Genomic DNA, 20,665 nt, shown 5'->3' on the forward strand with positions numbered 1-20,665 from the left:
TTGAAAGTGGACCCATGTATTAGGGTTAGTTTTTCTTCTGTAAAACGAAGGTAACAAAGCCTAACTAATAAAGAAGGATTTTCCTCCTCAGGACTGCCTATGAATGTGTCAGCCACACCAGATCTACTGTATTCTGATCTCAGTCCTGCAGATCTGAATGTCACACAGTACTTGCTTGTCCTTTTCTGAAGTCCTTATACTTGATAGGCACTTAAAAGTGATTTGTTATGTTCACTTGTCATTATTACATGTAAGAATATGCTCCACAAGAGAGACTAATTCAGCATATGAATCACTACTAATATCTTAATAAGAGAACTTTATTCCAATCAACTTGCAAATAAAAGCATTGCAAAGCTAAGCAAAGTAAGCCATTTATTTATTTTGATCTTATTTAGAGAAATGCAATAAACAATCATAACTGCTAGCATGTTGTCTTTCTCATTTGCTATTTGTCAGGGGCAAAGCATTTTATATATTTTATATTTTTACAGCAGTGACCATTTGACATCTTTAGAGCCTTTCTTCTATTGTGAGGCAGCTGAAACCTACAGATCTTCATTTAAGTATCTTGGATACATGAGGCTTCAGCTTGCTCTACAATAGTGAGCCTTGAACAATTATTCTTTTAGGTGACATTTAGTAATATCTGGTGATGGTTAGGGTGAGGTGGAAGATTTGCTACTGGTATCTGGGACATAGAGTCAGAGATCATGCTCACCATCCTACAGTGAACAGGGGAGGACCCACCTCCACTTCTCCCTAGCAAATAATGGTCTGCCTTCTTGCTTTGTATGTGTGTGAAGGAAGGTATTCACCAGGGATTGGATATTTGGCCAGAAATCATAAATGTATGAAACTGGTGTGAAAGACAGGTGAGGTAGAGACCTCACTAGCAAGGCTATTGTTTCCTTTTGGACTATCCCATGCTGTCTCACACTGGCAATAAAGCACAAGACTGAAAAAAATGCAAACATTTTAAATCTTCTGTTCTTTTTAAAACAGGAATATACAATTGATATTTTTTTTGCCCAAACCTGGTATGACAGACGTTTGAAATTTAACAGTACCATTAAAGTTCTCCGGTTGAATAGCAATATGGTGGGGAAAATCTGGATTCCAGACACTTTCTTCAGGAACTCCAAAAAGGCTGATGCTCACTGGATCACCACTCCCAACAGGATGCTGAGAATTTGGAATGATGGTCGAGTTCTCTACACCTTAAGGTACTTTTTATCGGGGGAGGAGGAAAAAGTTCTTGTTGGAAATAAAAGAACAAAATCAACTTTATGCTTTCAGGAAGGAAAGAAGGATGGAAAGAAAAGAATCCATATGACTCTTTGCTTTCTATCTTGCTGTCCCATGAATTAGGGTAACTAAAAATTTTCTTTGTACAGAACTTGCTAAAAGGTGTATATATGAGAATGGACTTTGCTCTAGAATACACATCAACATTCTTTTTTACATAACAAGCAGAGTATTTCCCTTGTTATATTTTTTATTTAGCTGTATTAAATGAACACAGATTTTAAATATTAGAAAAGATGGAGCTACTGTATTTTTATGACCATTTGGCATTTTAGAATTCTTTTATTATAAGAAAACTGAATGTACATATCTCTATTTAAATAGTACTTGGATGCATGGGACTTTGGCATATGCTAAGTGGAGAACCTGGAACTCACACTGTTCAGTACAATCATGTCACACTAACTTACCTCCCATTCTTTAATATTTATGAGCTATAGCTAATGATTCTTTACCTGAGCAGTAAGAATCTTACCACACCAATTTGTTACAGGTGATATTACTGACAGGCGAAATACTAACCTTGGGGTATGATGTATGTAAGATTTATTTACATATTAGCAAAATCTATACAATATATATTAACATGTAATGGGTTCCAATAAAATATATTTATGCCTTGTAATGCTTAATACTAAACAAATAAACCATAATACTTTCAAATGATTTGAAATCTCTACTATAGTTAGAGCGGTTCCTGAGAAAAATGACTCCAAGTGCAAAAAAAAAAAAAAAAACCCAACAAAAAAAACCCATTGTGTCTATTTCAAATTCATTTTCATTGGGAATTTATTGAATTCCTGATAAGGTAATGACTAGAATTAGAAATGTGGAAATTAATGTCTGTCTGATAGATCAGATTTCATTTTGGCTTGTGAAATCTGCAACCATTCACTCTATCTCAAGTCTTGTTATCTCATAATGTAGTCAATTTTGAGTTCTATCAATTTGGATAACAGTGTTTAATTATAGAAACCTCCTTAAGTGTCAATTATGATCTGCTTAAGACTTGAAACAGTGTATATACAAAGAAAGATGATTTTTAATTTAGTTGCTTATCTGAGCTATAAATGTCTGAATATATATGTGCATATATTTGTAGCTATTTATACTTCTAAATATATATTTATATCTGCAATCTATTTATAGTATCTTTAATTATAAAGTAATATCACATTAATTTTGAGAGATAATTCTAATAAAAACCAGATTTAATTAAAATCTCATTTGTGAGTAAAGCCAAACTTTTCTTTGAAGAATGATCATAGAGAAAATGATTAAAATCTCCTGCTGTGAAGATTGAAGTGTCTCAGTGCAAATCATAACTGTGTCCCTGGTCCCTATGACCTTGAATAAGTTTCAGTGCAATGGAACCATCGCAGCACTTAATAAAGAAGTAATTCAGTTCATTGAAATATCGTCTGCCATTGAAGATATGCAGAAAGATTATTCATTGCTCTATTGTACCACAAAACATTTAACATGCCCTAGTGAAAACTCATGCTAATTAGAAAATTCCTTAAATTAAATTTTTGTAAAATAACATTTCTGTTATTTAAGTATTGGTATTGTTGGTATAAGAAATGTAGCTCACGAACATGAACATTTTGAAAACCACCAACCACCATTAAGGTGTGATTCTTGTCCATGCCTCTCCAAAGGTGGTCAGAACATCTAGACTCCTTTAGCTTTAAATTCCTTCTTGAGTCACAGCCCAGGGCTTAAAACTGCACATCGTGGAGTTTTATCCTTGTATAAACTGAGACTCACTGGTGAAGTCTTTCACATTGTCTCAGTATATGTGCCTTTAGCATCTCTTGTTTGCATTTTGATAACCTTCTATATAATACACTCTATACAGGACAGGATATGCTGTCATCTATCTATCATCTATCTATCTATCTATCTATCTATCTATCTATCTATCTATCTACTTACCTATATTTGTCATAAAAGAGCTCATTATTCCCTTGTGCAGCTGAGATATTTTAAAACACACCTATGGCAATTTAAAAGCAGCAAGTTCTTGCCAACAGAAGGCTTCGTGTTAATTAGCTGATAAGATCAGAGAACTGTCAGCATTCATTGGATGCAAACATTAAATGAGCTAAAGTTCCTAAAACAGTTTGTTCTCTTAAATAAGTTAAATATATTCACTGAGAAATCTCCAGTGTGCAGTCAATTTGCAAAAATAAATAAGATAAAATACAAAACAAGTAACCACATATTTTGAATAAATGGAGTTGAAGTGAATTAGGTGGTTCTGTCTGTTATGTAAATCAAATTTGCTCTGAAATAATTTTTACCTAGAACTTGGATTTTTTTTTTTTTCATAGAGGGTCACTTTGTGTTATCAATCACAATGTAAGATTCTTCTGGAAAGGATTTAAGTGTTCATTGTAGAAATGATGTTAGCAATTTTTCTGTATGTTTATTGTTGTTCTAATTAGGCTAACAATTGATGCTGAGTGCCAGTTGCAATTACACAACTTCCCAATGGATGAACACTCCTGCCCCCTGGAGTTCTCCAGTTGTAAGTATATTCTCTCCAGATTGTGCCCTGCTGCCACATGTAGCCACTCTAATTGCCTTGTCAATTAATGCAATGAATCTGAGAAATTGCATAGTGGCACTGAGCTATGCTATTGATTTTTAAATCATTTTATTGTAATTCAGAACTGTCCCAATTAAAGCAATCTTTGCAAAAGAATTTATGGAATAGGGAACTCTTCGTAAATAGACAGTGGGAGCCCAGACTAGTTGTTGATGTGAAGGGTAAGACCAGGCCAGGACTCAATAAGAAAGGATATAGATGGTTGATAATATACCTTCAATATCCTTCTTCATGGGACTCAGGATAATGTTATAGCACATTCTTAGGCAAAGTGAACCTCACATTAACACTGTTCTGTTGGTATAATGTTTGCAAAAATGCATGGCATGCCAATACTATAAAAGCCTGACTTGTTATTATTTTCATCAGACTATAACATATCAAGAAGATCTTGACAACTCTCAATTAAATATTAAAAGTTCCACAGACATTTGAAAGCAAACAGGCCTCAGTTTCTAAATGTTCTCCTATCTGTTCAATATCTATGTTAGATTAGCCATCTCTGGCTGATATATATATTTATAATATATATATGATATATGATGTATGATGTATGATGTATGATGTATGATGTATGATGTATGATGTATCATATATCATATATATTATATATTATATATTATATATTATATATTATATATTATATATTATACATTATACATTATACATTATACATTATACATTATACATTATACATTATACATTATACATTATACATTATACATTATACATTATACATTATATATTATATATTATATATTATATATTATATATTATATATTATATATTATATATTATATATTATATATTTATTATATATTATATATTATATATTATATATTATATATTATATATTATATATTATATATTATATATTATATATTATATATTATATATTATATATTATATATTATATATTATATATTATATATTATATATTATATATTATATATTATATATTATATATTATATATTATATATTATATATTATATATTATATATTATATATTATATATTATATATTATATATTATATATTATATATTATATATTATATATTATATATTATATATTATATATTATATATTATATATTATATATTATATATTATATATTATATATTATATATTATATATTATATATTATATATTATATATTATATATTATATATTATATATTATATATTATATATTATATATTATATATTATATATTATATATTATATCATATATATATTATATATTATATATTATATAATATATTATATATTATATATAATATATATTACATATATTATATATAATATAACATATAATATATTAATATGTAATTAATATAATAATATTTATTATATATAATATACATATATATTATATATAGTGTATTATGTATAATTTATACAATTATATAAAATTGTATTATATATAAAATTGTCCATTATATATCCTATTTTATGTTTATCTATTTGAGTAGAGTGTGTTCAGTTATAAAGTTGACATCTCCTTAACTTTTAGAGAGATTAGCCAAGCAGAGTTGCCATTCTATTGAGTCAGCTAAAACTCAGAAACAATAAATAATTCATGTCACCAGGTGACAACTGACAATTTTCCCCTAAACCTACACACGATGTAATACCATTTACTGTTCAAAAATAAATCAGTCACCACTACACTCCTTAGTGTTCCCATGTGGCATGATGCTTTTTCCATTCTCAGTGAGTCCTTTTACACATCCCCAACAATTCAGTAGATGTAGCTTTTCTGCTCACTTCTTACAAGAGCAAACAAAGATTTAAACAAAAATAAATAAAAGTATAAAGGAAAGAATATTTTCTTCAAACAGAATTTCATATTTTATAGTCAATGGTTATCTTCACTTCACATTGTTAATATGCAAACAGTTAAAGTATTATTTATCTTCACTTCTTTATTCATGCATCCATTCATTTGGGGCCACATTAGACAATGAAACCAGTGCCTTGTCCCATGCTAGACACACATTCTAACACCTAGCTGTATTGCCAACCTTGACATTTCATTACATTCATATTTTACTGGGAAAAGGACATTCCAGAGTTAATTAATGATAGCATTTTTCACTCAGGAAATATACAGTGACAATTAGTTGTATGGTATAGGAATTATAATAGTCTCTATTAAGAATTATCTAAAACGTAGTTAAAAATTCCTATTGTAGCTAGGGAAATCATGCTCATGACAGTTTTACCCTGATTGTGGGAGTAATACTGTTCCTGTTCTCATGAAGACTTTTACCTAAGCTTTTTGTGTGTTCCCATTGGCATTTGGACACAATGATTTTAAGTTTTTCAATGTATGTTAAAACTGAGTTCAAACTGTATCTTAATAGCATCCTATTTTTTTTTCTCTTTGGTTTCTGTCATACACAATTGGTGCAATCCTTGTAATCAGGTGAATACAAGAGATGATTGACTCAAGCTAACATGGGCTACTTTTATAGAAATTTCTTATTCCCCAATCACAAATCTAAAAATAAAAATCAGGAGACTGAAAACTTGTTGTCTGATAATGTAAATGCTCATGAGAGTAGGATAATTAATGGGGAAGTCTCTTTATTGTATCTTTCTCAGTGTTTCCTATGTGTACATGACTGTCAAAATCTTGAACTACTGGCCACCCTCCATTATAAAACATTTTCTTACATATCTAATTTTCATTTTGTACTGGACATTTTTATATCTTTTCTCAGGTGATATAAATACAACATTTAGAATATCTGTTGTTGTTTATATTACATGCAATTAAAAGCAATATTCTTTTCAAAGGCAGTTTTGATTTTATTATTTTCACATTATTTTCCCACAGGGTGTGATAGGAATTATGTAAAGTTTCTGTGAGGCAAATTCCTCAAGGTCACTCCAGGGTGCTCATATGACTTTCAGTTTTGTTCTCTATTGATATTTACAATTTGTTCAAAGAAGGTGGTTGCTTCCTATGGCTGGTCATTCATTGTTGTATTTAATGTAAGCTTTCTCATCTCATGGTAGATGGTTATCCTCGTGAAGAAATTGTTTATCAATGGAAGCGCAGTTCTGTTGAAGTGGGTGACACAAGGTCATGGAGGCTGTATCAATTTTCCTTTGTTGGATTGAGGAATACCACTGAAGTAGTGAAGACAACTTCTGGTAAGACATTCTTGAAAAGGATTTTAACTCATATGCACAGTCTGCAAAGCTTTTTAATGCACATCTTATAAATGACACTCAAAAACATAACAAAGCAGATTAATTTTTTTAGACAAAATCATAGCTGGTATTCTAGTAGCATAGATAAATACACATGTACTTCATCAATATAAGATAAATTGGATTTAAAATGGATTAGTAATTTATGTACTAATTTATTAAAATGAATTGTGATTATTTGTGAAAACAACATGTTTATTAGGTATATATTAACTTATTCTGTTAGGGTGTATGTTTGTTAATATACTGAAATTGTAACATTTTTAATAATTATACAAGTAACTGAAGTAGGTGAGGACTTGTTGACTTCTGAGTAATTTAATGTATTCAAATTATGTTTCTTAAGGCTTTGAGAACTTCATGAAATGTATTTTTAACATATTGCCCCATCTCCAACCCAACCCTTACCATTATTTCACTTCTTTTCACCAACTTTGTGTTTAATTTTTTTCTTCCCTTTTCATCTAGTTTTTGTAGTCCAGCTAGTATTGGAATTATAGTCTGTTCTAATGTATAAAGATTAGCCTATCAGAAGTTTCATCATAAAACAAACAAATAAAACCAAAATTCTGAACCCTCTTCTCCCAGAGCCTATGGGATGATAATAGCTCTTCATCTAGAAGATAACTCACCTCTATACCAGGATTTCTTCTGGTTGGTGCTGGCATAGTCCTTGTGCATGTTGTCACTGTCACATTGCTATGAGTTCTTAGTGACAACTGGATAGTGTGTATGGAAATCACTGTCCAATTTAATAATTTTATACCGGCTCTAAAACTGGATGAGATAACAAGCTTTACATACTGGATAGACCTATCTCATGACACAAGTGCATCAATTTATAAGCTATAATTACTGCGACATTATTTGAAATTCTCATGGAACCAAAATTTCCAAATACTTTATATGTATTAAAAGAAATACTGAGAGTCTATACATATATATGTGTATATATATGTATATGTGTATATATGTGTGTGTATACATCTTGTATATGTATATATGTGTATATTTGTGTATATATATATGTATATATATATATATTATAAAATGATAGTGGCATTGATGAAGTTGTCAATCATTAAATGCTTTTACAACTGCAATTGTTAAGTGCACATGGAACATTAAATTATGAAGACAAGCTGAAAGTCAGTATTTGAAAATGAAATCTCATGACTTTTAATGGCACAGTGAGCTGAATGAGGCTGCTTACTATAGACTCAGTTTTGAATATTTGGTCCCCAGGTCAGTGAACTCTTTAAGCAAAATCAGGAGGTACAGACTTGTAGGAGGAAATATATACTGGAAAGTTTATGTCAATTTGACACATGATAAAGCCATCAGAGAGAAGGGGGTCTTAACTAAGAATATGTGTGAATAAAATTGGGCCAAAACCAAGACTGTAGGGCATTTTCTTAATAATGATAGATGTGGGCAGATCCAATCCAATAATGACTGGTACCATCCCTGGGATGGTGGTCCTTGGTGCTATATAAAAACAAACTAAGCAAGCCCCAGGGGGTCGGGGGCACAGGGGGAGATAAGCAACACTCTTTATGGTCTGTGTAGTCCTGCCTCCAATATCCAGCCTGGTTTCATTTCTTGCCCTGGTTTCCCTCAGTGATGTGTGATTCAGGATATGCAAGTGAAATGAACCCTTTACTCCTCGATTTGGTTTTTCTCATGGTGTTTCATCAGAACAATAGTAACTCAAACTAATGCAAGGTGTACCATTGTGGATGGGATTTCAAATTTCAAAAGCCTGAAGCATTCAAAATCCTGCCTCATGGTTATGTTCGAATATTCAAGCTTTCAGTTACTGTTCCAGCACTCTGCCTGCCTACTCGCTCCTAAGCATGGTGGTCATTGACTATCCACTAAAATTGTAAGCCTCCAGTAAACTCTTCTGTAAGATGCCTTGATCATAGTGTCTTAGCACAGTAATATAAAAGTAACTAATATAGATATATATGCTTTATAGATTAAAATCCCTTCATGGGAGCAAATTAGACATATTTTAAGATGAGGAATGTTTTATACTTGTAGTGACAATTTTGGAATTTTTGTTACTTTAAAAAAAACACAGAAATATTTTAAGAATATATTTTCATTTTAATCCCAGGAGTAGGCATGTGGGTGTGGGACTTTTTTGGATTGTCTTCAGCAGCTGATTGTGATTTGCCTCATGATCTAGCAGAGGCATGTTTTTGCCAGCTAGAGATAGCTTCTGTAATTGCATTACATTTGGAATTCTAGGAACTTTTCAAAGTATATATAAATTCTAGGGCTCTGAGAGGTGTTGGTAGTGGTTGTTGGTCATTCAACGGGGATGGTTGCAGTTTGTTAGTAATCATGGTTAAAGAAGAAACAAGAAGAAAGAAATTAAATCCAAGGATCTCTCTCTCTCTATCTCTCTGTCCTCTATCCTTCGTGCTTTCCTATCTAGTGATAGATGGTGAAATCAGGGTATCAATGATGGGAAAAAAAGAACCCATAAAGTAGCAAAAACCAGCTATACACATGTGTAGCCAATTTGAACTCAGAAAAGCTGAACGCAAGCTTTATGCAGTGTTCCAACAACTCAGTGTTATCATGCCAAGTGAAATATTTCAGACATAAACATTATGTTCTCACCTTATTATTAATACTAAGGCAAGCCTTAATTATGTACCTAAGTTTCTATCAGATTTCTAATGGTTCCTTTTCATACATTCATAGGACATAATTTTTGTATTGAGTAATATGGAAGGTACCTCATCCATTGCTCAGAGACTGAATACATTCAGGAACTAACCAAAACTGAAATTTAGAAATCTGCCTTCAACACATCACTCTCCAAAATAGAGAAGAATCTGATCCCTTCACTGTTTTTACCACCCACAACGTTCTTCTAAACACTCCTTTGTTTTAGACAAGCAAGCAAAAAGGTCAAAGCAGTGCTTAGAAAGGTGACCTTCTGTTCCTTGATTCACAGGAATACTGATCAACATGTACTAGATCAGTTTTATATTTCATTTGTTTCAGGCAGAAAAAAAAAAACAAAATCTCAAGGCTACCTTTTAACTAAAGCCTCCCATCTATAAAAGTAATATAAAAATAATCTCCAGTTGTTATTGCTTCCAGAAAGAGAAACTGGGATTAAGTTCTGCTGTATATCCACATTTCTATATTTGTCCCCGCACTCTAAAACAGCATCACAAACTCATGACTAGCACACTTTTGTTTAGTCATTTTGTTCTAGGAAGATGTTCAGCACAAATGGCAACTGACGAAGGCAGATGCTGCATCCTAAATTGCTAGTATAATCCCCTACCCTCAATGTCACTTGGATGTTATCCGAGGGACCTTATTAAGATATATATACAGAAGAGAATTATCAATTTTCACGTGGTATGAGTTACCAAGGTCCCATAGGAATATTAATCGTTTGGAGGAAACCACAGTGAGGCAGTAGGAAAGGAAAATACCAGGGTTGATACAATGACTTCATTTAATGATGGGTGGCTAGATTTCACACTTATCATTTCGTTCTATTCCTTGTTCTTCCTTTTGTGCATTTCTATTTCAATGGCTTCTCTGAAAATGAAGGACTGAAAATTAACATCAATACTGATAGCAGAGCTTGTTTCTTCCAAAAATTTGATTCTAGAAAACCTAGTGTAAAAAGAACTGATGGAAAGTACTCTGGGGCTGAAGAGGGTGATGGACAGATGGAGAACAGCATGGAGTGCAATGCATTACAGCCTGGATGAGTGGACAGCATGGGCAAAGGCAGCAATAAGACTGGGGGTTATCTGGAATTTTGGTTAGAGGAAGAGAAAGGTAATTGAATGATTAGGGGAAAGGTGACATACCAAAGCCAGTATGTTCCTGGTTGATATCAAGCTAACATCAAAAATGCCCAGTGCATTTCCAGAACTGATGAAACCCTGGTTTTAGAGGAGCATTTTGTATACTACTTTAATTATGGTCCTTTATAGGATATGGGAAAACGGTGTGGAAAGACTGAGGAAAGTGGTCCGTGGCTCGTCATGGCTGAATTTGAAGCTGTGTTATGCTCAGTGTTGCTTTTTAAAATTAGATTACTGTATTTTTAGCTAAATTAATGCTTTTTTAAATTAGCAAAAGTAGTAAGCCAGAATCAGCTACTATAAATAGAAGTTGCTGTGAAGTATAATAAACATGTATGCATGTATGTATGTATGTATGTATGTACGTATGTATGTATGTACGTATGTATGCATGTATGTATGTATGTACGTATGTATGTATGTATGTATATATGTGTGTATGTATGTATATTTGTGCTCCCAAAACAAAGTATGTTGAAAGAGAGGAAGAAACAGCAAAATGTACTACAACTAGTACCCAAGCTTACATATCACACACACACACACACACACACACACACATATATCTGTATCTCTGTGTATATATCTCACATATGTATGTATCTCAGTATCTCTGTGTGATCCCTGGAGAAAAATATTTTCCGGGTGGTAGACTTAGTGAAGCACTTAGTGAGTACCTTCAATTCAGTTACAACACTATCACGAATCCTGATCTAAGAATTCTCCTTCCAAACTCCATCTCTTCTTGATAGTTCGTTATCTGGCGGCAGCACCACCGTGACCCCGTGAGGCAGGCATGAACACTCAGAGTCATGTCTCTGCCTCCCACACCTAATGATTCATGAAGGCACTTGTGCCTCTGAAATCTCTTGTGTAACTGTCCTCCTTTCTGTTGCCATTGCCACTGTCCTAGTTCACAAATGTGTCTGTTCTTATCTGGACTATGTCGGCAGCTTATTAAGGCATGTCCCTGCTGTCAGCCTCTCTCTGCTATGGTGTGTGCCTTGTAAATTAAACAGAAAGCAGCAGAACTTCTTGAACATTATAACATGCTCCAGAATTCACTCTGTGAATATGGCTTATATCACTCATATCGCAATCCTAACCAATTACCAACTATGCTGATAGCAAAGTCAGTGTCTGAGCTTCTTAATTCTTTGGGAGAATCGAGGGCAAGTGCAGAGCATAAATTTAATGGGCCTGCTCCCAAGTACTTGGTTTTTCTTACTTATTACACGGTTTTGCTCCCATGCTGGTGCTGGGAGCCCCCAGTATACAAAGCCCAGCTATATCAAGAATGAAGCAAATTCTTGAGGTTCCAGTGTTATGCCACCTTCAGCATCATTTTCTGTATTTTTTCAGCTTGTCACAAAACTTACCTGTTAATATAGGCCTGAAATGATCTTCTCCACCCCATACTCACATTCAATTTCAATTTCCTTTCTCTCTAACAGAGTCTTCTTAAAAACCCACCTACAGTATTTTTAAAGCAACATGGCATTTATTAATTGTGTGTGTGTGTGTGTGCGTGTGTGTGTGTGTGTGTGTGTGTGTGTGTGTGTACTGAACTGTGCATGTGGTGATCAATTCAAACCCATGGGAGTTGACTCTCCCCTTTTCACCATGTAGGTCCTGAGAATCAAACTCTCATAAACAAGTACCCGCTTAGTGTTTTTTCTGGTGCTTGCTCCAAAACTATATGGAACATGCTTCGGCAGTCAGTGTGCATGCGCTCTTAGATCCTGGTTACTCAAGTTTTCAAAACAGCTTCTACTCTTGGTATTCACGTGCCCTCCTCAGAAATCATTCAGTATATTTGAACTCAACATCATTACTGTCTGTCATAGGATTTCCCTAGGAATGAAGTTGAGTATTCTATATAACTTAAGAATAATCGAGATGATTCACTGGGTAAGAATGCTTGCCACATTATAATCTGCTTTTGTACCCCTAGCACCCACATGAAAAAGTACAGCCAAGTGAAAAGAGTTTCAAGTGTTCTGCCTTGTTGGAAGCCCTTTGTCAAAGGAAAGAAATTTCTTTACAGATACTATGACCACCGTAACTATTACTAAAATCCAATCAACTGCCTACCATGAATCCCATTACCCTGTGAAAACATAATTAGTCCCTAACTTTACACAGAGACCTTTATTCTCAATTCCTAACCCTTCAGGCTACCAATGTGACCATTTATTTAGATAAAACTATATCTGTTTCATCAACTAAAATAAGCAATGCAGAATTCATTTTCCCACTTTACAGGTTTAAGCCAGATATCAGTTCTTTCTGCTCATATTATTAATACTCATAGAATTTGCTTATCAGATTGTCTCCATAGTGTGTGTGTGTGTGTGTATGTGTGTGTGTGTGTGTGTGTGTGTGTGTGATGTGAAGGAGAACTTTGTTCTCCCATGTTCTCACTCTGAGATAAAGAAAATAAATTAGTGATTTTCATAGAGGAACTTAAATTTATTACCAACTAAAACTAAATACCTTCAGAAGGAACCAAAAAGAAAATTATTATATCCTTCTTATCCACTGAACTTCCCACATCATTGTTCACAATGCATTTGAACCATCCACTGTCATAAAGCACCTTCATACAGATTTTGTCAGAAATTGCAGATTAGTGATTTTTTACTTCTTTTGTTTTCTGCACCTACTTTTTGACCTCAGGCTCACAGTTACCTGAAGTGGAAAGGGCAAAATAATAATAATAATAATAATAATAATGATGATGATGATGATGATGATGATGATGGTGATGGTGATGGTGATGGTGATGGTGATGGTGATGGTGATGGTGATTGAGCTGAGCATCAATTTTCATCCCTCTCTGCTCTCTGACCATGCATGATCAGCTGCCTAAAGCTCCTGCAACCAGAAATTCCCCAAAATAATGTATCAACCCTTCAAACGCTGAGCCAAAATAAACTCTTCCCTAGTTAAATTGCTTTGCCTGGCTATTTTGTCATAGTAACCAAAAAATTACTAATAAGTAAATATATTTGCTTCTTAATTTTTTTCTTACACTAGATACATAAGTCCAAATATTCTAAATGCCCATACCATTAAATGGGTGTTTATTTTCAGCATTTCTGATACATAGACCCCAATTTAGAATAATAGTCCTTGGGTAATGTTTATGCTTATTGATTGATGTCTAGAATTACCTGCTATTTATTCTTCATCATCAAACCTTGGACATCATCCTCTTCCATACAACACTATTCAGTATGAACCGGCACATTTGTGGCATGAGTCCTGGATCCACCCATGTATACTCTTCGGTTGGTAGTTTAGTCCCTAGGATCTCTGCCTACTCTGCCATCTCTACTCATTTCCACTTGTTTACTTGATATCAAGTCCAAGTGCAATCCATTTATACACACACATTGATGTATAGTGAAATAATTCTCTGGATACCAATCAAAATTCCTAACTTAAGGTTAAGTTAGATTGCTAAAGAAACTAAAGAGATCAAAGGATTGTTATTGAAGTGAACTCTATTAATGGGAGAGGCAGGAAGTGAAATGAAAAAAATAAAACTTAGTAGGGTTTTCTCATACTAATTAAGTTAAACGAGAGGAAACTGAATGAAAACTCAGCTACAGTAACATTAGCATGTAGTCTTTGTATTTTTGAGATTATGTGAGTCATGAATCTATTTTAACCAATACTTAATTTATAGAGTACTTGAAATAGCAGTATGCTATCTTGAAATAGATCCATGAATGACTGTACAACCACAGGCTTTTATTTTATTTTTAAGATTCAATTTAAAAAGTTAAATTTTATTTTACTTAAGGAAATATTAAATAATGTAACTAGCCATTGGCCTGGGGCATCAGGAGAAGCTCTTCCAGCTCTGGAATGGAAATCCCTTATTTATAAAAGGAGTGTACTTAAATAGATGTGTCACTAAAGCCCTTGTCCTGAGCATTCCACAGCTCCTGCTGCAACCAAGGATACGTCGCAGATATATAAGTGCAGCAGTTTTTTTCTTCAAAGGTGAATGTTTTCTTAGGACGTTTCTTCTCCTCTGGGTTTTCAATATGATTTTGAAAAGAAATCGAATGCAAACAAATATATTGATATGTAGGTGATAAGTTTAAGGGGAATTTCATTCTCCACCTATTTTGTTTTTCATGATACTAACAGATATATTTTTTAAAGTTGGTAATCAAAAATGATATCTCATTTTTTTATCAGCTGTAATACTGGACTATTCTGCTACTTTACATATTGTACATTTGATTTTTAAATTCCAATATTGTTCTGGTATTATTCTGAACCTTTCCTAAAATGGGTTTCCATGGGTGAAGAGAAGCCCTTTATGAATTCCAAAAGCAATTGATTGGTTTCAAGGTGACATGTGTTCCTTGGCAAAAAGTTGTTGTATGCTCCTAGGAAGACAAAGCATAACTAGAAAGTATCATTTCTTTGTGTTCTAGGAAGGGACAAAAGTCTTATTATCATTTAGCGTTTGGGAATTATGCACAATACGGTTTTATTTCCATAAGTCTCTGAGGATGGAATCACTATGTTCTATTTGATAAATGGAGACATGGGAATTTACAGGCTTAAGTATTGTGCTCAAAGATATTAAATGGAGTCTTTTACCAGACCCATAACTTTTTACCCACACTACTCATTAGCATGGTACATGAAAAGTCAGATTGGTTTAAAAAAGAAACTGATGGCTGAATTTAACAATGGCTAACATTTTCCAGTTTTGTTGATTATAGGCTTTTGAAGTATGATCTGATGATTTTTTGAAATTCCTCAGTTCCTCTTGCTATGTCTTCCTTTTCATTTCTGATTTTGTTAATTTGGATACTGCCTCTGTGCTCTTTGGTGAGTTTGGCTAAGGGTTTATCTATCTTGTCGATTTTCTTAAAGAACTAGCTACTAGTTTTGCTGATTCTTTGAAGTAAAAGCCATCTAGAGACCACCCTACATGGGATTCATCCCATCCGCAGACACCACACCCTGACACTATTGCTGATGTCAAGAATTGCTTGCAGACAGGAGCCTAGTATGGCTGCCTTCTGAGAGGCTCCACCATCACCTGACTAAGACAACCATTGGACTGAGCCTGGGGACCTCAATGGCAGAACTGGGGGAAGGACTGTAGGAGCTGAAAGGGATTGCAACCTATAGGAAAAACAACAATATCAACTAACTGGACCCCAGGAGCTCTCGGGGACTAAAGCACCAACCAAAGAGTATACATGGGTGGGTTCATGTCTCCAGCTACATTTTTAGCAGAGGATCGCCTAATTTGGCATCAATGGGAGGGGAGGCCCTTGGTCCTGTGGAGGTTTGTTGTCCATTTTAGGGAGATGCTAGAAGGGTGAGGCAGAAGTTGATGGATCGGGGGTACCATTTTAGGGGCAAAAGGAAGTGAGGTTGAGATGGGGGTATAAGGAGGGAAAACTGGGAAGGGGGCAACATTTGAAATGTAAATAAATACAATAATCAATTAATAATAATAATAAGAGGACACTAAATAAACTATCTGATAATACATTTACATGAATACAGTTCAAGGAGTCTTTATAAGGGACCAAGATATTTCTAGTGTGAATATATGACATTTCAGTAAGTGATACAGAAGGTATAAGAAAACCACAGACAATACTTAAACTAAAGCCATTTCCTAAGCAATGTACTCTATACAAATAGATGTTATAACTTAATGACAAATGAGATAAGTACAATTTTAAAACATTGGATGATGGTTTAATGACCTGAAACAAATCTTAAATATAACATTTTGGAACCAAAAAGCTAGAATGTGGAGAGTGAGCATCCTATGTCTTTGGTAGAGGCATTCAGTTTTTCATAATAAAATTTAATACTATTTTGTTTTGTATTTTAAATGTCCTTCATCATGCTAAACTTCCATCTTATGCATTTTCTGAGACATTTTTCTGAAACATAAGATGTTTAATGTAAAGTTTTTCACCATCAACTAATATTATCATGAAATTATTTAACTTTATTATAGTGATTTATACCATACAATCCTGAGCATTGCGTTACTGCAATGGGTCATATAATATTAACCATTTTATGTTTGTGGCTTGAATTGGCTAGTATTTTAGACATTATTTTAATATGTAGTCACAAAACATATTGCTGCAGTTTTCTTTTTTTTTTTACAATGTTGACTAATTTTTAATAAAACATATCACCACTAAAAAACAATGGCTAACATTAATAGACATGCATTAATGAAATAAAATGCTTCTTATGACAACCAGTTATGGTCACTAGTAACATGAGAAGTGTTTATAAATGGTAAATATTGTCATATATTTAATTAAATAATATTCTGTCAGTTCTAGAAATACATTTACAGTTAACATGATCCCATTATTTACTAGCTGAAGAAATCTCTGCATCATAATTCTTATATGTAATAAGAATTCACTATGTTTATAAAAATTTGTTTCTTAAAAATATTATTTAAATAAATGCAATATAAAAATGTTGTGATTACTATTTAAAATAAATGCAAGAATGACTCTCTTGTTTTGATAGTAAGTAGAAACCAGTGAGGTTAGAGCATAGCAATTTATACACATTGTTTTTCGAAGACAGTAGAATTCTTAAAGACACATTGGTGTAAGAATATGAAACTAATGAATGTCTCCTAATACATGTGATGCTTTGAAGTAAATATAAATGAATCAAATGCATGATGAAAATTAAAATGTGAGTGAGGAAATGTGACAAAGAGCACAAGGTCAGTATTTTAACTGCAAACAAATACACTTATTTTCTGTGAACAGATGATCTGCCTTTATAGAATGTTCTGCTCAATATTGCAGACTTAAAAAGCTTATGTATGTAACACACCAAGAAGAGCAAATACCTGGAGAAAACAATATACTTATTTCATTAAAAGAAGATTACTATGAAGGTCACAACATTTTGTTTCTCATAAAAGCTTGGAAAAAATTTATTTTTCATCTCTCTTCTTTCTCCTTCTATCTTTCTCCCCCTTTGTGCATGTATGTGTGTGTGTTTGTGTGTGTATATTTATGTGTGCCTTATGTCCATGCAGGCATGTGGGTGTAAATGCACACACATGCACACATACAGCAGACCCATGTGTACACAGGTATGTGGAGGTCAAAGAACAACCTTGGGTACTATTGATCAGTAATTATTCTCCTTGTAATTTTTGAGGCAGGGCTTTTGACTGGCCTAGAGCTTACTATAAATGCTATAGTGACCCATGAATCTTAGGGATCCTTCTGTCTCCACCTTTTCAATTCTGTGATTACAAAGATATGTCCCAACACCTGGAATTTCATGTGAGTTGTGGGGACTGAACTTAGGTTCTTAGGAATTTATCTCCCTAGACCTTTATGTACCCTCAATAATAATTTTCTGCCTGACTGAGAAAACAAAGTTTACTTTTGTCACTTATTACTCACAAAAGTTACCTCATAAAATAACTACTTTAAAAATAAATCAGGACTGGTAAGATGGCTCATTTTTATAAAGGTACTTACCATTAAACTAAAGTCTTGAGTTTGATTCTAGGGACACACATCATGGAAGGAGAGAAACAATTCCCACAAGGTTTCCTCCGATGTCTATGCATGCATCACAGTGCACACACACACACACACACACACACACACACACACACGCACACACACAAACACACACACGAATAAATATAAAAGAACATCTTCAAAAGTTCTGAAAATCTCTTGGAATAAAAGTACTGACAAATATGTCAATCATGAGTAAAAATAAAATTCTCTGTTGAGTTTATCATGTGGCTCTGTATTTGCTTTCCATTGCTGTGTTAAAATACCTCAAAGGTCAACATAAAAGAAGAAATTTTGAATTTTTACATACTTTCAGAAACTTCAATCCATGGCCACTTGGTCCTGTTGGCCTGAGTATGTGTTGAGAGAGAATGGCATATTCGGAGCATCTGGAAAGGAAAGAAGTGGCCAGGTCCCAAATGTCCCTTCAAGGGCACACCCACAATGACCCATTCCTTACATTAGGGGTGATCTCTTTAAAATCCCTTCAGCCCCTAGAGGTAACGTCAATTGAACTTGGGAAAAATGTATGATGAAAATACACTAAATTGATAGTGCTTCCTATAGCCATAGACTTTCAACATGGATGTGCATTTTTTTTATCTTCCAATTCAATCTCCATATACTCTAAAATTATCTGTTGATTGAAGTAAACATTTTTCAAAATGACACAAAGATACACTAGAAAGTGCCATCTCCTCAATGTTCATTTTTAAACTAATGCACAATATAAAACCTTTACCCATGAGTACTTTATTACAGGATTTCTAATCTGCTTACACTTATGTGACTATCAAGGCCCAGTGCTTTTATTTTCTTCAATTATATCTCTTGTTCAATGCTGAATAGTGAGAATCTCTGAAATATGAAAAATGATGTCTAACTCACGAGCCATGTAATAGCATGTTGTTAAAAAGATAGCGAATCAGGAGCAACAATTGTAATATCAAATAATCACAGTTCCTTGGTTGGTGATTCTGGCTAGCATATTAGTGACTGAGAGGGAAATTAAGTCATTACAAAACAAGGATTTAAGGATCAGTGGTAATTATAATTTTACTCAGAAAGAAATTAATATAGAGGTAAAGTCAAAAACCTTGGAAAGTGACAACCAATTAAAAAGCACCTAAATAGAAGAGGGGGAATCTGAGCAGTTTGGTTCATTTCAGTGAACATTACACAACAAGGAAGTGTCTAGTAAAGTTAAACATTCTTATATTTTAAATATCTAAGCCCATTTCCAAAGGCAAACTGTTGAGAAGAGAGGAGTCAGCAACTGCTTAAACACAAAGAATAGAAAATAATTCAATTTACCCAAATCCTCAGGATGTCTTCTCATTGTCCCTCAGGAGTATTGACTTTACATCTGATCTAATGTTTCCCTATTTTGGAACTCAAAGTCAACTTATACTATTATGGAAAATGGGGAAAAATTAAACATAATAAATCCTGAGTGACAGCACATACATTTTGAAAGAAACGTTACTGATTGTTAAAAGACAAAGAGAATTACTTCATAGACCAACACTCTACGAGATAAATATGAAAAAAGCACACAAGCAAAATATTCTTGAGAAATGGCATTGAGATGGGTCCCAAGGAAATGTTGGAGCATATTCTTTCTAAGAATCATGTCCTTTTCACCTTTATGCTTGGAATTATATATCATAAACATCCACCATGAACAACTAAATTGATTTTAATTTAGCTGACTTCCTTTTGCTATCCACATTCGCAGGAGATGGAGGTTAGATAAAAATAGGGCCATACAGTTCTATGCACAACTATCTGTGCCTACAGGCATTTTGTTGACTTCCTAGATCTCATGTAAGGAGCTCAAAGCTCTATTGCTGTTTTCCAGCATATTACTGATCAGCAGTCTTACAGAGCCAATCAACATAGTCTTCTTGTAGTGCTCAGATCTACAACATCTGCAACAGAATCTTATTATTCGTTTTCTACAATGTGATGCGACAGCTGGTATAGGGGGAAAACCGTATAATTCCTGTATAAGGCTTGTCATTTTAATCATAACACCATATGGTTTAGTGACCTTGAACAAGTCAGTTTCTATTTAAGGTAAAGAATTTGGT

At 33.5% G+C, this 20,665-nt stretch overlaps 1 protein-coding gene across 2 annotated transcripts in view; it reads left to right on the plus strand.

Annotated features, from left to right (window-relative positions):
- Gabrg2 (gamma-aminobutyric acid type A receptor subunit gamma2) overlaps positions 1-20,665 on the plus strand; it is an 88,406-nt gene that overhangs the window by 29,200 nt on the left and 38,541 nt on the right. For both annotated transcript variants that reach the window (XM_034505741.2, XM_034505742.2), the window contains exons 4-6: positions 1,006-1,226; positions 3,759-3,841; positions 6,947-7,084. In XM_034505741.2, coding sequence (XP_034361632.1) covers positions 1,006-1,226; positions 3,759-3,841; positions 6,947-7,084 — 442 coding nt within the window. The remainder of the gene's footprint in view (positions 1-1,005; positions 1,227-3,758; positions 3,842-6,946; positions 7,085-20,665) is intronic.

The sequence above is a fragment of the Arvicanthis niloticus genome, chromosome 6 (genome assembly GCF_011762505.2).
Source record: "Arvicanthis niloticus isolate mArvNil1 chromosome 6, mArvNil1.pat.X, whole genome shotgun sequence".
Classification (NCBI taxonomy): domain Eukaryota; kingdom Metazoa; phylum Chordata; class Mammalia; order Rodentia; family Muridae; genus Arvicanthis; species Arvicanthis niloticus.